This window comes from Molothrus aeneus, chromosome 1 (assembly GCF_037042795.1).
Source record: "Molothrus aeneus isolate 106 chromosome 1, BPBGC_Maene_1.0, whole genome shotgun sequence".
Classification (NCBI taxonomy): domain Eukaryota; kingdom Metazoa; phylum Chordata; class Aves; order Passeriformes; family Icteridae; genus Molothrus; species Molothrus aeneus.
Genome location: NC_089646.1, coordinates 43,178,600 through 43,192,489, shown reverse-complemented (window position 1 = coordinate 43,192,489; position 13,890 = coordinate 43,178,600). Strand labels below are relative to the sequence as shown.

General features: G+C 43.5%; 1 protein-coding gene across 1 annotated transcript in view; it reads right to left on the bottom strand.

Annotated features, from left to right (window-relative positions):
- The window catches only part of SH3BP5 (SH3 domain binding protein 5), a 51,288-nt gene that overhangs the window by 19,616 nt on the left and 17,782 nt on the right, over positions 1 to 13,890 (bottom strand). Inside the window, exon 4 of the mRNA XM_066555878.1 lies at positions 145 to 309. Within this exon, the coding sequence (XP_066411975.1) occupies positions 145 to 309 (165 nt within the window). The remainder of the gene's footprint in view (positions 1 to 144; positions 310 to 13,890) is intronic.

Sequence of the window (13,890 nt, the reverse complement as noted above, 5' to 3'; positions counted from 1 at the left end):
GGCTTCACCATTTCCATGGCTTCATTTCCTACCTCTCATGTATCTGGACCAAAAGGAAAATCTGGTCTTTCAGAAACTGGGCCTCATAGACCACAGGGGAAACAAAATATGGAAAAGGCAGGTGCTGGGGCAAGTTGGTGTTACCCTCTGAGTAGCGTGGTTGAGCATCTCCTGCCAGGCAGAGTCAAACTGGCGCTTGTCATCCTCCAGCAGCCTCTGCTCTGCAAGGGAAATGGTCTCTTTGGCAGCACGCAGCACTTCCGTGGCCCTCTGGAAGTCCTGAGTCGCCCTCTGAGCCTCCAGCTGAGCCTAAAGGGGCAAAAAAAAAGTCTGGGATTAGAGACAAAGGAACCCTCACAGTCACATTTAGAAGATCTGTGACACAAATCCCAAGACTTTTATGAAGAGTCACACCGGCGTCACTGTTTCCCAAACTTTTATTTGAAATGACAGATTTCTCACTGCAGTAAGTCCTGCCAAAGCAGCAGTTCCCACCCAAAGAGGTCATTTGCCAAGAAATTTAATTTGTAGCTGATGGCTTACAAATAAGCACCTGGCTGAGAGATAATACCAAATGATGCAGGTTTAATCACTGATGAGCAAACCAAAAGAAAGTGAAATAGCAAACTAGTGGCATGGCAAGAATACACTGAGAACAGCACTCCCTGAGTTTAGTCAGGGTGGATTTTTATCTGATATGCCATTAATCATGCTGAGGAAATATTTTGGAATTATTAGCATGCTATAAAGAATAAACAAGTTCTCTGAGATGGTGATTGCTTAATTCTTTGGGTGTTTTTTTACTTTGCTATCTCTGGTACACAACTGGTACAGTAAGTCCCCAGCACACAGACACAAGAATAACCAAGGGAATTTAAAAAAAAATCTTTACCTGATTTTTCTACATTAGGTATATTCACAGAAATACATTAGGTATTTCATTTTTTATTTAAATGAATATTTTTGAGCTGTTTTGCTCAGAAATACAACCCTTCCAATGTAAGCCTCACACACAATCAACTGAACATCCAGCACTGTGAAGAGAGTTTTCATTTACACTTCAATGATTTTTCAAAAATAAACTGGAATTACCCAGTACATACATATGAAAAATGTCTTTGACCAGACATGGCTGACAGAACAAAATAATGAATAAAACGTTAGGTATCATGATATACGCAGAAGGAGTCTGACAATCAAACATGAGAAAGGACTTTATCTTCCTCAGTGTAGTATTCTGTATGTCAAAGTCTTATGAATGAAGGAGGAGGTTTTAGCTTGAAGAAATGGTGGTCATTTGGGAAGTGGCTAAAAATTCCTGATATAAATTAAGTTGAACAACAGTGTATTTCTTCAGCAAACAGCTGGCTACACCCTCTCAATACCAGTTGCAAATACCTCCACACTTGAGACACCACAGTTATTTGTAAAGGTAATGGAAAAAGCCCTCCCTCCCTGCCCCATGGCAGAGGAGATGACTCCTAATTTAAACACAAGTCTCAAAAGGAAATAAAGTGTACTAAGTTTCCCTCTCCATGTCCTGAAATAGCAGCAAGCTCTTCTTACTTCCTTTCCTCTCTCACATGGAGGTACTTCACCCCAAGGTAACCATGCAAAAATAGGAATTATGTGTCAGAGGTCCTTCACTTACTAGCTGGAGAGGGAAATCAAAATCATCACAATCAGAGCAGTAATTTCCTTCCAACCAAGGTCCCTGATGCATTTCCTTCTTAAGTGGCTGGTGATGTTTTCCACAGAGAAGTTCATCTAACCATGCCCTTTGTTGTTTTCCAGGCAGTTTACACCATATCACCCTGCCTACAGCATCTGTGAAGAGGCAGGGCACTAAAAGTGTTAATTTCCATGCAGAACTGCACATTCCAAGGCAGCATAGATCCTTTGGGCCAAGGTTAGTGCATGCACAGCATCCTGGTTATCTCTTTATCTCTTATCCTTTCTGAAAAAAACCCCACATTACACCTCCTCACCACCCCAGTCATCAGCTGCCTGCTTCAAATATATTAATACATTTTATAAATTCAGAATAAGCCTGACCATAGAATATTTTTATTTAGCCACTAACTTACCTAAACCATGATACCCAGCAAGCACAAAAATTCACCAATCCAAAAAGCCATCTTGAGGATCTTTAAACAAGGCTCAACCTGGGCTTCCAACAAAGAATACATCAAAAATCCTGAATACAGCCAAAAGTCTGAATTTAGTCCCCAAAATATCTACTAAATTTTGTAGAATCTCACAACTTTTTTTTTTTCCATCCAGTAAATTTGACCTATGCTAGTAAAGAAATCAAATACAAATAAAGGCCAAAAGTTTCCATAGAAGTAGTTTGAGATGGTTTAAGACAGGAAATAAAATACAAGGCTCCAGTGAGAGCCTGCACCAAGTACTGCAGAACAATGATGAGGATGCCTGGAGGAAGAGCAAGACCAATTTTCATGAAGACTCTACGAGAGGGAGCCAGGCCCCAGCAGCTTCTAGCAATAAGGCTGTGAAGCTTCTGCTGCATGAGCAGGCCTGCCCATGTGAGAAATTAGTTACAAACACACAAAACCAGACTGGAGACCCATTCCAAGCACAGCCAGAACCTCCTCAGAGAGCAACTGCTTTGGAAACTCAGTACAGCCAGATCCCAGTGGCAATGCAAGCACAGAAGTGCAGTTTTCTCACCATAATGCATCAGCACTTGGAAGTTTCTGTTGGCACACATACCTGGGTCAGGGATCAAGACATCTGAGCCAGCAAAAAGCCTGCAGAGCATTAGGAGCTGAGATATTTAATCTTCATGGAAAACAACACTTAGTGGTAGCTTGCAGTACTAGCAGCCCTTCTGATGAAGGCCTTAATGGCCAATTGACTCTAAAAAAGGAAAACTGTCTTTATGATAAAAAACCCAGAAGCCAAATTTACAATTTAGTTAGATTTCTGCTTGCACCTGGACCTGTAGGACAGTGACAGCTGGAGCTGTTAGCAGGCAAGCCCACAACTGTAGGTCCATAATCCATTCAGATTCATGCCCTCTATCTGTGTGGGTAAATGGAAAACTGAAACAAAATCACACCTAAGCACTCCCTCCCAGCTGCATTTGTTGAACACTGCTCTGCACTGGCAATTTGTAAACACTGTTAGGCTAACATAGTTGGACTAACTATGGTTAGTTGGACTAACATAGTTAGTCCAAATAGCAATTTAGCTCCAACAGTTATCTGAAGTCAGTCTACAGTCTTTACTTTAAGCAGCTTATTGAAAGTCTGAGAAAGAAAAAAAAAAAAAAAAAACAACTGCTCAGGTAAAGAATGATACATTTGTCATTAGGAAAACATCAACAGGTTTGTGGCTTTGCCAATGTGAAGAAGAATACTCCAAGACTTTCTTTTGTCTTCTAGTACAGTTACCCAATAATTAGCCCTCATTTAAAACTGCCTCCAGCACATACAAGTTGTTCTGCACCATCACCAAACAGGTTGCTCTCAGTCCTAAGCCTTCAGGTCATTCCATTTGATGGAAAAGAGAGTAGCCATGTTCTTTATGTGCTTTGAAAACCACAGAGAAACCAGCAGGAGCTCACCTCTCCATCCAGCCTCCTTGTACTGCACATAACCTTCACCACTTTAGACAGTGGCTGTTTCTCTCAAGACTAAAATCCAAAATTCAAATGAACGGCTGAAAACTAGGCTGTCTTTCATCACAAACTCGTGTTTGAGTTGAGAGAGGCTTAGCCTTGGGGTAGAATGAGAGAAAATGTACTAGGGATGAGGACAAAAATTGCTGAGGGAGGTTGGAGGCAAGCCGGATGTCAACTTTCTGCCTGTCAACCATATCACTGGTGTTTGATGGAGTCGACCCAATACAGAAGTGAGGATTTCTTTCATTACAGTCAGAAGAGCCAGTCCAGTGAAGCCTCTTTTTGAAAATGAGCAAGCCCTGACACTTTGGGAACTGGGGTACCCATGCCCCAGCTCCCACTGCCAGGGTGACAGTGCTCCTTGTCATTCATGATCAGTACTTTCTGTCAGGAAACTCAGCTGAGTGCCTTCACCACTGCAGACACTCCCTGCATCAGTGGAAAATATAAAATGGGAGTCCTAAAGAAACACAATTAGTCAACCACAGAGAATGAAGCTGAGGAGAATCCCACTGTCACAGCACATCTGGCACACACTGTCCACACAGAGCATCAGCTCTTCCTGCCACTGTGTTTGTCCCTCCTCTGCAACTCAGTCTTCTACAAGCAAGCAGCTACAAACACATCTCCCATGACACTAAATCCCTTCCCTACAACCAGCAGCACATGCAGAAGTGCTGCTCTGTCCACTCAGCCCCCTCCTCATGGCCAAGAGCTCTCTTTACACCGCTCTCCACCCTGTGCTGTTCTGCACATGTGACCTCCCCTCACCAGCTCATCCACATCCCTGATCTCCCTGGCTCTGACAGGCACAGCCCTGAACTTCCCAGGCAGCTCCCAAAGACCCAGAAGTGACATGCAGTAGCAGCACTCACAGAAGCAAATCCTGCACTGTGGTATAAAATGTGTCAGCTTAGAAAATAAATTATGTAAAATTAAAGGGGTACTGGCAGAATTCATAACTTCAAGCTATTAATATATTGCTGAAAGATGCTCAGTCCTGACAAATCCCTTTTGGGGGACAAAAGCTGCATCCCCATAGGCAGTCCTCTGCTTAGCCTACCCAGGGCCTTGCACAGAAGGGAACCAAGCACAACAGACAGATTTATGTTGTCAGCTGGAAATTAAAAAAACACTAGGCCATGGCAAGCTAACAGAAAACAAAACCAGGCACTTTTTAAATGTAGTCCTTCTGGAACTGCCAGCAACATACTGACATCTGCTTGTCCACTTTCGAAGCAGAAAATTGTGCGCTCTTTAATTATGAAATACAATTTTCTGATTAGTCTACATTAGCTTCTATTGACCCAAACCCTCTTTGTAGTCAAGATCTTGCCCAGTTGCTAATAGAAGATTTTTCTCCACCTTCCCACATATATCTTGAACCTATAACATATCTCATTTCGCATTTCATCTCATCTCTGATTTTTGTTTTTGTTTCTGCACAGTATCACTGACACTGAAACATGGTACAACACAGCTATAGCATTCCTCTGAGGTTAGCCAACATCTAACGTACCCCTGGTAGGCACTGCTCAGCCCCTGACACGTGAACACACCTGCACACAGCTCACAGCCCAGCCAGGCTTCCCCAAATAGATGTAGAGGGCTCATTTTGTGGAGAGAAGCCTATGCAGAATTTCTCCCCTTGGCCAGCCTCACCAGAGGACCAGACCTCAAGTATTGATATTAAATGAAAAGGACGTCACAGCACAACTAGAAATTTTCCCATTAGAAACATCAGTCAGCAAAGAGCAGATATTTTCAAAATTGGCTTCTTATTTATCCAAGTGAATCTGTCCCATCCTGCACTGCCAAGGCCTTGACATCCACTTTATTTCAGCATCTCTGACTTATTGCCAATGAAAGACACGAACAATTTCTGTTTATAAAATCACCATAAGCTGGAACATGAAGGGAACACACAGCTGCTGGTCAGAACAAGGCAGCAGCACCCCACGTGCTGGCCCAAGGCCTTTGCTCTAGAAAGCACTTGTTTGTTACTGTGAAACCAATGTTCTCCCACCCATTAATCTTTAAAACAATAGTTTAATTGCCACCAGCAAGCATGTACTTGCTTACTAGCAAATAGATAATGATTAACTGTGTTCCAGTCCCACTCTCCAGAAGGAATCAAGTTTCAGATGTTTTCATTCTGGCCCCCTTTCCTTCTTGTATCAACATCCCACGTTAATTTGCTGTGCAAAGTACAACAGGGAACGTGTTTTGAAACAGGAACTTTACTCCATCAATCGCCCACCAGAGCTGCTGTGGCACTGCCTGTCTTCAGGGATCCCTCTGAGTGCAGGGACTGCACCAGGGCACTCAGCACAAGCTTCTGGCAGGAATGGGGACAGCAGGATCATCACTCATTGACCACAGCATCCCCATCTCCCCCAGCCCTGCAGCAGATTCAGAGATTCAGAAGCCCCCGGGGTGAAGGCAGCTGAGTGCTCATTGCACAGCTCACAGTAACCAGCCACTGAGTGCTGCTACTTCAGCTTCAGTTTTCCTCAACCTGTTTTAATTCAGCTGGCAGGAAGGAACAAGAGCAGCAGCCCAGATGCCAGCACAAGGGCTCATCATGCTCAACATCCAAACAAATAACAACAACCTGGGCACTGGCACAGCTCCATCCACAGCAAATCTGCAAATGACACTAAGTCAGAGGAGGTGGCTGAAAAGGCAGAACTTCAGCCTAGATGGACCTTGGGAAACCTGGCTGGGCCAAAAGGCACTTTACAAGGAGACCTGTGGACTCCTGCACTTGGGGTGGAACAATCCCATGGTCAGCCCTGTCAAAAGGACCTGCACATTACAACAGGTGTCAGGCTGAGAAAGCTGAGAAGGTGCAGTCTCACTGGGAGTAATGCAAACCATGTCCTAGGCTAAACTAAGAGAGCCATGGCTGCCAATCCTGCAGACAGGTTACACAGACAGGTTTCAAATCCTCATCTCTGGCAGTCTTCAAGACGTGGCAAAACCATGGCTGATGCAATCCAGCAATGTGACAGTTCTGCTTTGAGCAGAAAGTTGGGATCTGATGACCTCCAAAGGTCCTGTACAACCACTATTTCAATCAAATATCATAATATTTTTCCTAGTTTCTCAAAATCTGAAGAACGTTTCTGAAAAAACTTTGCAGTGATGCTGAATGTTCTCCTAGATACTCAGATGCATTTATTTTCCTGAATAAACAGACTAGTGATGCAACTCAGGGGGAGGAGGGTGTAAGGGTTCTGTTTGCTTTTTTTAAGGACCATGACCTTTCTTTCCCCTCTCTCAACAACCTAAAAACTCTGATCCAAACCAGAACTGAAAAGTAGTAAAAACACTCCAGAAACCCCTTCTAGCTATACTTTTCTAAACAACTTCTAAAATCCAAGGCCATGGGTGTGCCCTCATTTTGACACATCTACAAGGACTGAGCTATATAATCATGATGACTGTTTACATCAAAAAATACAGTCTCTCAAGAGTCTGAAATACTCTTTAGTTCTTTAAGCAGTTTATTATAAAGCTATATAATTGAACATGAGTTAGAATTTGTTTTTTCAAAAGCAGATTGAAAGATTTTTAACTGGATGGAGAAGGCAGAGGGGAGGAAAAGGTGAAAACAAGCCTTGCTAGAGTTTTGTGAAACACAAACCATTTCCTCCCCGCTGCATAACTAATGAAATGCCTATGGAACACTAAAACCATGTGAAGCTTAGTCTCTGCTTTTGATTAGGTGTTTTATTCTTGTGCTGGGCTTTTTGGTCCCCCACATGCATCCACCCCTTCTCTTCTAACAGCCAAATTGTTGCAGAACTGACCTGACTCCTGGTTGTGTGTTACATTCCTATGTAGTCTAAAAAAAGGCTCAGGAAATAAGAGCAGACCTACAAAGCATGCTTCCAGAGACATCTAGCTCTGTGCTAAAGTTAGGTGGCATGTGCAACTCCTTTAAGACAGGGTCATGAGTGTGTTCAAAGAGCCAGAAGGTTCAGGGCACAACCAAGAGCTCATTCATTAGCTGCTTCCTTCACCAGCATGCAGACAGCTGGACTCCTCAAGGCAGAATCCCACCTCCCTTCTTTGGGAGCTGTGGAAGGAAATGAGAAAGAACATTTCTGAACACACAGTTCCCTTAAACACTGTTAAGGCCAGTACTGAACGGGTCTGAACAATCAGCTGCCAGCTCTTCTCTGTTCTCTGGCAGCTCCCACCTAGGTTGTAACCAGGATCTTGAGAAATGAGGGCAAGGATATTCTCTCTGAGCTGATCACTGCCACAGTGCAGTCAGTCATCTGAAACCAGCTGGTCTCCTTGCTGGTTTTAATCAATGTAGCTCCTTGCCTTACAGGAACAGGGAGGTGATGCTCACTTGGGTGCAGAGATTGCATGGCAGACACTACCCCAAGCCTTCTGCCCCTCCTTTGTTTTTCATGTGGTTGTTGAGAGATGCTGGTGTGTTTGGAGTTACTCACACTAATTAACAAGTCTGTGGCACCAGAGCATGACACATGGTTCAGTCTAATACCATCCAGGCACAGCCTTCTTGGGCATTCACCGCCATCTGCTTGTTAGCTCTGCAGTTGTTTGTGGCTGAAATTATTAAGCTGTTGCTTTCTGGAAGAGGGGATGATAGAATATGTCCAGGTTTTTATTTCAAAGGTAGAAGATCTTATTAAGAGAGAAAAACACTGAGGTAATCCTCCCTGCTCTATGCACCTGCATCCTGAGAGCTTAGGCAGTGAGTCAGCGAGTCTAGGGCTTACAGCTGGCTTCCAGGTTTACAGAGGCTCTACATGCTCATCTGCACCTGGCAGCAGCCTGCTTTGCTGGAATTAAATATAGAAGCAAGGAACAACTCCCATGAATACACCCTGGAAGAGAGACACCGCCTGCATTAGTGGCTTTTTTTAATGATCCAAGATAATCAACATTCAGCACACACAGATGCAACAGGCATGTTCAGGAGAAACACTGGATCCTTGTCTCATGCAATCACCACCAAAGCAGCCAATGTTCTTAAGCAGAAGTTTCCAGACTGCTGGCAAGGGATTGGCAGTCTAGTTCTGAAAGCACATCTTGTGCATTCATACTGGCATAAGCACAGACAAGGCATGTGGGTAGGAGTTTCACCTGGCTGATGGGCTGCTCTGGACATGTTCTCCCAGTTCCCAGAAAGCCCCACACCCACAGCCTGTCCTCAATACCAGGAACACGCTCTGGAAGAAAGTTCTAGGCTGACCTTGTCCACCTTTGCATGCTCACAGATACTTTTTAGACAGTCATCCTCCTAAGGGACATGTTGAAAATAACTATTGACCCTTCAACATTTTTCCTAGTCAAATTACACAACTCCACAGCACAGGTGAATAACACCTGCTACACTTAACCAAAAATGTTGCAGGCGGTGTCCTGGACTAATGAAGGGCTCAGTCCATTCCTCGAAGGAAATAGTCTAGGTAGCAGCAGGAATAGGGACTATGTCAATTATACTTCACAGCAATAAAATCCTCCTTTGAGAACAAGCCATTAGCACACTTCACCAAATTAAAAGAACCTACCAAGACAAACCAAACAACAACAACAAAACAGAAACCAAACAACCAGACACAGCTAAAAGAGATGGACATTTCTCTCACATCCTGGCAGCAAAATTTCTTGTTGAGTAGTACAACTTTTTGTTTGCTGCAATTGAGATGTATTTCTTATAGAAACTAAGTCAATGCAGAGCCATTCCCACATGCTAATTTACTAATACAGAAATTAGAGTCTTCAGATAATTTTTTCCAGCAAGAACAGACAAAAGCTGCAAAATTCATACTGTTTTACTAGAAGTCATACCAAAACACATCCAGAAGGCAATAACCATCATCCATATCACATCTGTTTTGGCAGCAGACCTCAGCATGAGCATTTATCACTCCAAAATAAACTCCCATCTATTTAGACCACTGTACACAAGAAATACTTGGTTGGCTGAAAAAATTCCCCGAAGTTGCAAGACTTGTGCTGCCTTCAGCAGTCATCCCTGAGCAATTATCACACAAAACAGGTAGACAGGATATCACCCTGACCTCAAGCCACCCAGGCTCAAATGCCAACTACTATTTTTAACAGATGATCCTGTCTGTGGTTTACAATCTCTTGAAATAGACTTTACTAGAGGCCAGACAAAAAAAAAAAATCAGGGGAGAAAATGGTGACAGACAACAAAGCAAAGCAACCTTTCCTTTAAATTGTTTTGTTTTGTTTTCTTTTTTTCCTGTAGATCAGTGTTCTGGCAATAGCTGTGCAAGTGCTACAGTCACACAAAGGAATGCACAACCTAATCCCTCAGGTTTTTCCAAATTGGAGAGGATGCAAAATGATGTCCCTCAAATCTTCACACAACAGCAGAGGAAAAAATCTTCACATTCCAGCACCCTCTGAGAGCTGCTTATACCTTCCTGACAGTTCCAGCATCTGTTATTGTATCTGTGGCTAAACATAATAGCCAGACCACCTGTATCACTTCTTTCTGCTTAAATCAGCTGTCATCTGCAAAAAACCACAAATTTTTCTGCACCAGCCTTCTCCTTGTTACTCCAAAGAACTGAGGGTATTTCCACACCAACTTAACCCAGTATTCCATTACTTCAGACCTACTTGCACAATACTTTAACTATTTCACAACAGAAAAAAAAAACATTCTTGAAGGTAGGAAAAATAATTAGGTCATTTGATTCCCAACAATTAATGGAGAGGAGGTTGAACAGCTGTCTTGCTTTGAGCTACTGCCATCCACTATGGCTGAGAAGTGATGGAGGCTTTGTAGGGTTGGAGAAAGTGGGAGAGACACCAAAAGAGTATTTTTTTTCATCTCTCCTAGATAAATCCTTCAAAACAGATTAAATAGCATTTTCTTCTGCAAATAAAAGCAGAAGAGGGAAGAACCTCTAATTTACAGAGCACAGTCAACAAATTTACATGATGGAGCCCTTCAAGGCACATCAGCAAATAGGCATAAGAAAACAGTTTTTATATCAATGGCTTATACAACCATCCCTCAACAGGATAGTGCTCACACAAACCAGAAATGCAGGGTGATTTAACTTTTAGAGAGGGAAATGCACACACACAGAACTTACTGACATAGGTATTTCAACAAGCAAGTGGTTAAAATTAGTTCCCACTATCCAAATGTGCCAGGAACATTGTACTTGCAGATACTGTTACAGATGCCACCTCTTCTGCAGGAAATAATAGCAACAGAGCACTAAATTTGAATCAGGTAAGGATTTTTTTCCGTTGATCTGAGAAGCAGCAGTTGTCAGTGCTCCCAAACATTGGACAGATTAAGAGGGTAAAAACTTGCCAGCCACACTGACCTACTGTCCCATTAGTAAGGTTGATGGGAAGACAAACACATTAAGGAGCTTTCCTCCAAAGATCAGATCTTTGGCATAGCCGACCAGGCAACATCTGTCATCTTCTCAACCGTGAAAGGACACTCAGTTTGACATAGTCCAATATCACACTCTTCAACCAGGTGACAGAGCCAGAACACAAAAGCCACATTAAGTCAGGCTTTAAGTAAATAAATAATGTTAATAAGTCAACCAGGCAAAACCTAGCTTGTTCACCCAGGTAAGTGATCGAGTTCCCTGCTTCCTAGGCTTTGTTGCTACTTTGGCCTGAAGGAAAATGCAACAGAACCATGATTCAAGATTTAAAATACAGTTTTCAAGTTCTAAGCATTCAGGAGGAACAAACAGCACACCAAGCACAAGCTCTGTGCAGCAGCAGTGATGGCGGGGTAGTGACTCCCCACACGCTGCTCACGGGGTTTCAGATCCCAACTGTGCAAACACGACAGGAGACACTCCATCAAACTCTGAGCATGGCAAAACATTTGCCTGACTGAATCCAAAGTACATCCTGCCTTAGAAAAAGCTTACAAAATTCAGTGGATTCCCTGGTGAAAGTCCAGGAAGTGACTCCTCACCCTCAATAATAAAGTTACAGATTCCCTTGCTTGGCTTATGCCCTCTTCAGCCATGCTTTGTGTGGGAAGGGAGATTATTACAGTGAGAATGCCCTTTGGGATCACAGCAGTGGGAACTCCACATTGCACCACAGGACTGACGTCACATCGACATGGTTTCCCCAAGATTTAATGATGTGTTTTGTAATAAAAAAACCAAAAACATTGGTGGGAAGAAGGGGTTCAGACCTAGAGCAGGCCCATAGGGAGCAGAAAGGTAAAAAGGACACACGAAACTTCAGGCAAACAGGTACAACACACAGCCTCAATGCTTCATCCTTTCAGGCACTTCTTGCACAGCTCACCTACGTTTTCTTCCCTTACCATTTCTTCATAGCACTGAGCTTCCTGACTGCTCACGCAGCAAGTTCCATGTCTCTTTTCCCTTCAGAGTACATCAGTCATCTGTTCCCAAGCAAGGCTTGTGCCTGCCTGCCTCCCTCTCGTGCCTGCCACAGCACCAGCCGAGGCCATCACATCAGCATCCATCCCACAGACAGGTTCCTCAACCAAAAAGCCCCAGTTCAGGAAGGGAGCTGCTCCCCTGCCTCTCCACCTACTAATCTAAAAATCACAGCCACTTCCACATGGCTGATTTACAGACCCAGGGAGTGAGCTGCTTCTCATGCATCCCACCTTCCCAATGCAGGCATCATTCCCTCCCATCTCCCAGTGCCAAGAGGCTCCTTGAGAGCCACCAGGGCAGCTGCAGTACAGCATCCTCAGTTCAAAGGGCAAACAGCACAGGCAGGGCACAAACAACACAACCTACACTGCCAGCCTAGACTGCTTATTGCAAAAGGCCAGAGCAGCAACATCCATCCAAAATACAAATAACACAAAATGCAAAAAAAAAATTTCCTACTGATCAGACAAGGGGAGCAGTTTTAAATTAAAAGGGGAGAGATTTACATTACATGTTAGGAAGAGATTCTTTACTCAGAGAGTACTGAGGCACTGTAACAGGTTGCCCAGAACAGTTGTGAATGACCCATCCCTGGAAGTGCTCAAGGACAGGATGGCTTGGGCATTGAGCAACCCAGTCTAGGAGGTGGCATCTATGCCCATGACAGGTGGGCTGGAACTTGTTGATATCTAAGGTCCCTTCTAACCCAAACCATTTCATGATTGTATGATTACTTAAAAACAATAACAGCACCGAACTATAGCCACAGAAAGCAGTCAAGTGCTCTGGGCATTTGGTTTTTTCCTTAAACAGTTGGGAGAATTTGCAGAAGGTTTGTCAAAGTTTATTTTCAAGTCTCTCTATTCCTTCCTTTCAAAATGTGAATCCACATTTTGGGTAGTTATTTGGTTTATGAACAGTTAACCAGAAACACTCCTTCAGCCAGGAAAGGTCAGCTCGTTGCTTTGCTGTAACTGTGCCAATAATTTTGCTTTTTACTAGCTCCATGGCAAGTCTCCAAACAGGAATGCAAGTCTGTCACAGTTCTGCTGACATTTAATTTTTGCTTCTCAAGTTCCTTCTCCCTCCACCTTTTTTTTTTTTTGCCAAGATAAGCTTACCAGATTAGACAAATCAGTCTTAACTCCTTGTTGTCCTAAACATGAGCATCAGGACTTCAGCTCCTAAAAGGAGGATGGAGAAGGAGATTCCTTATGACATGGGAAGTCAATATCCTGATGGATAACACATTTAGTGTCTAGGAACCAGAGGGAAAGACCTGGTTATCTACCACTGGTGGACCCAGGAGCTGTCATCCACATTCAATGCTGCCCTCCTTCTCCCAGCAGGGCCTGCTGGTGCTGTGATCCCATTAGCTCTCACTCACTGAGGGAATTTGGATACAAAACTTGGGTGCTGTGGGAATTGAAGTGGCAAGACCACAGTTTCCAGTTCCTAATTAATCTTTAAGGATGCTCGGCAGTTTTGAACCTCCAATTTACATGAACTTAAAAAGCTTTTGTTTCCTGAGCTAAGGAAGTCACCATCTGCAACTTTCCACACTTGCCACACTACTTTCAGACATCTCAAGCTGAACACTTAGCAGCTGAGATGCAATGGCCACCTCAGAAAGTTTTGTTCATTTACTGGCTTGATCTCTACAAAGAAGGGTACCAGTCTCATCTGCTGAGGAAGACTCTTCCAGCTAGGTAGGTGAGCTCTTAGCTGCTTATACCCCTCCCACCTTCACCACCAAGTGGCTCAGTTCCTCCTCCATTCCTGTTCTGCAAGATTACAGCAGCTACTTTTCATCCTGATTCA